At 33.7% G+C, this 739-nt stretch overlaps 1 protein-coding gene across 1 annotated transcript in view; it reads left to right on the forward strand.

Moving 5' to 3' along the window:
• The window catches only part of LOC106874142 (histone deacetylase 8), a 12,803-nt gene that overhangs the window by 4,961 nt on the left and 7,103 nt on the right, over positions 1 to 739 (forward strand). Inside the window, exon 2 of the mRNA XM_052975645.1 lies at positions 680 to 698. Coding sequence (XP_052831605.1) covers positions 680 to 698 — 19 coding nt within the window. The remainder of the gene's footprint in view (positions 1 to 679; positions 699 to 739) is intronic.

A 739-nucleotide genomic window follows, 5' to 3' on the forward strand; every position in this document is an offset into this window, starting at 1 on the left:
ACAACACTTAGATAATGTGTCGTTTGACTGCTATTTTTGCAGGTCAAGTGACTACCTAAAGGCTCATACAGTTGTGTAATAAAAATAACAGTTGAATGTGCATGAGGTACTATTTGAATGCTAGTGCATTGAGGAAGTAAAAGGATATTGGCAGCAATTGCTCAAGACTTGTTATTATTTTAAGAACATGTAATGTTTATGTATGATGCTTATTGAGATGGAAGTAGAAAGAGAGTAAGAATTCAACTATAGTTAGTATGATTTTGATAATGTTATGCACCATGAGTTAACTTTAGTTAGAGACAGCAGGACATACACTATTGTACATTATTTACATTATCTACATTTGACGGATATTCGTCCTCATCTTGTTTGTTGTTAACACAACGTTTCGGCTGATATACCCTCCAGCCTTCGTCAGGTGTCTTGGGGAAATTTCGAACCTGGGGAAATTTCGAACTTGGGGAAATTTCAAACAAGATGAGGACGAATATCCGTCAAATGTAGATAATGTAAATAATGTAAATAATTCCTCATCTCTTAAATATAGAACTGTATACACTATTGTGCCTAATTGCATTCTCAGTTTGCTAAACGAAATATTAATCCAACAAGGGAAGATTCAAATAAGCTCAATAGTTTACACAGCACTTGACAAAATTGTATTCTATATTTACAGTTAAATCATTTGCCCTGCAGTTAGTTGGCTTTGCAATTTTGTCATTTTTTCGGTCAATAA

This window comes from Octopus bimaculoides, chromosome 22, assembly GCF_001194135.2.
Source record: "Octopus bimaculoides isolate UCB-OBI-ISO-001 chromosome 22, ASM119413v2, whole genome shotgun sequence".
Classification (NCBI taxonomy): Eukaryota; Metazoa; Mollusca; class Cephalopoda; order Octopoda; family Octopodidae; genus Octopus; species Octopus bimaculoides.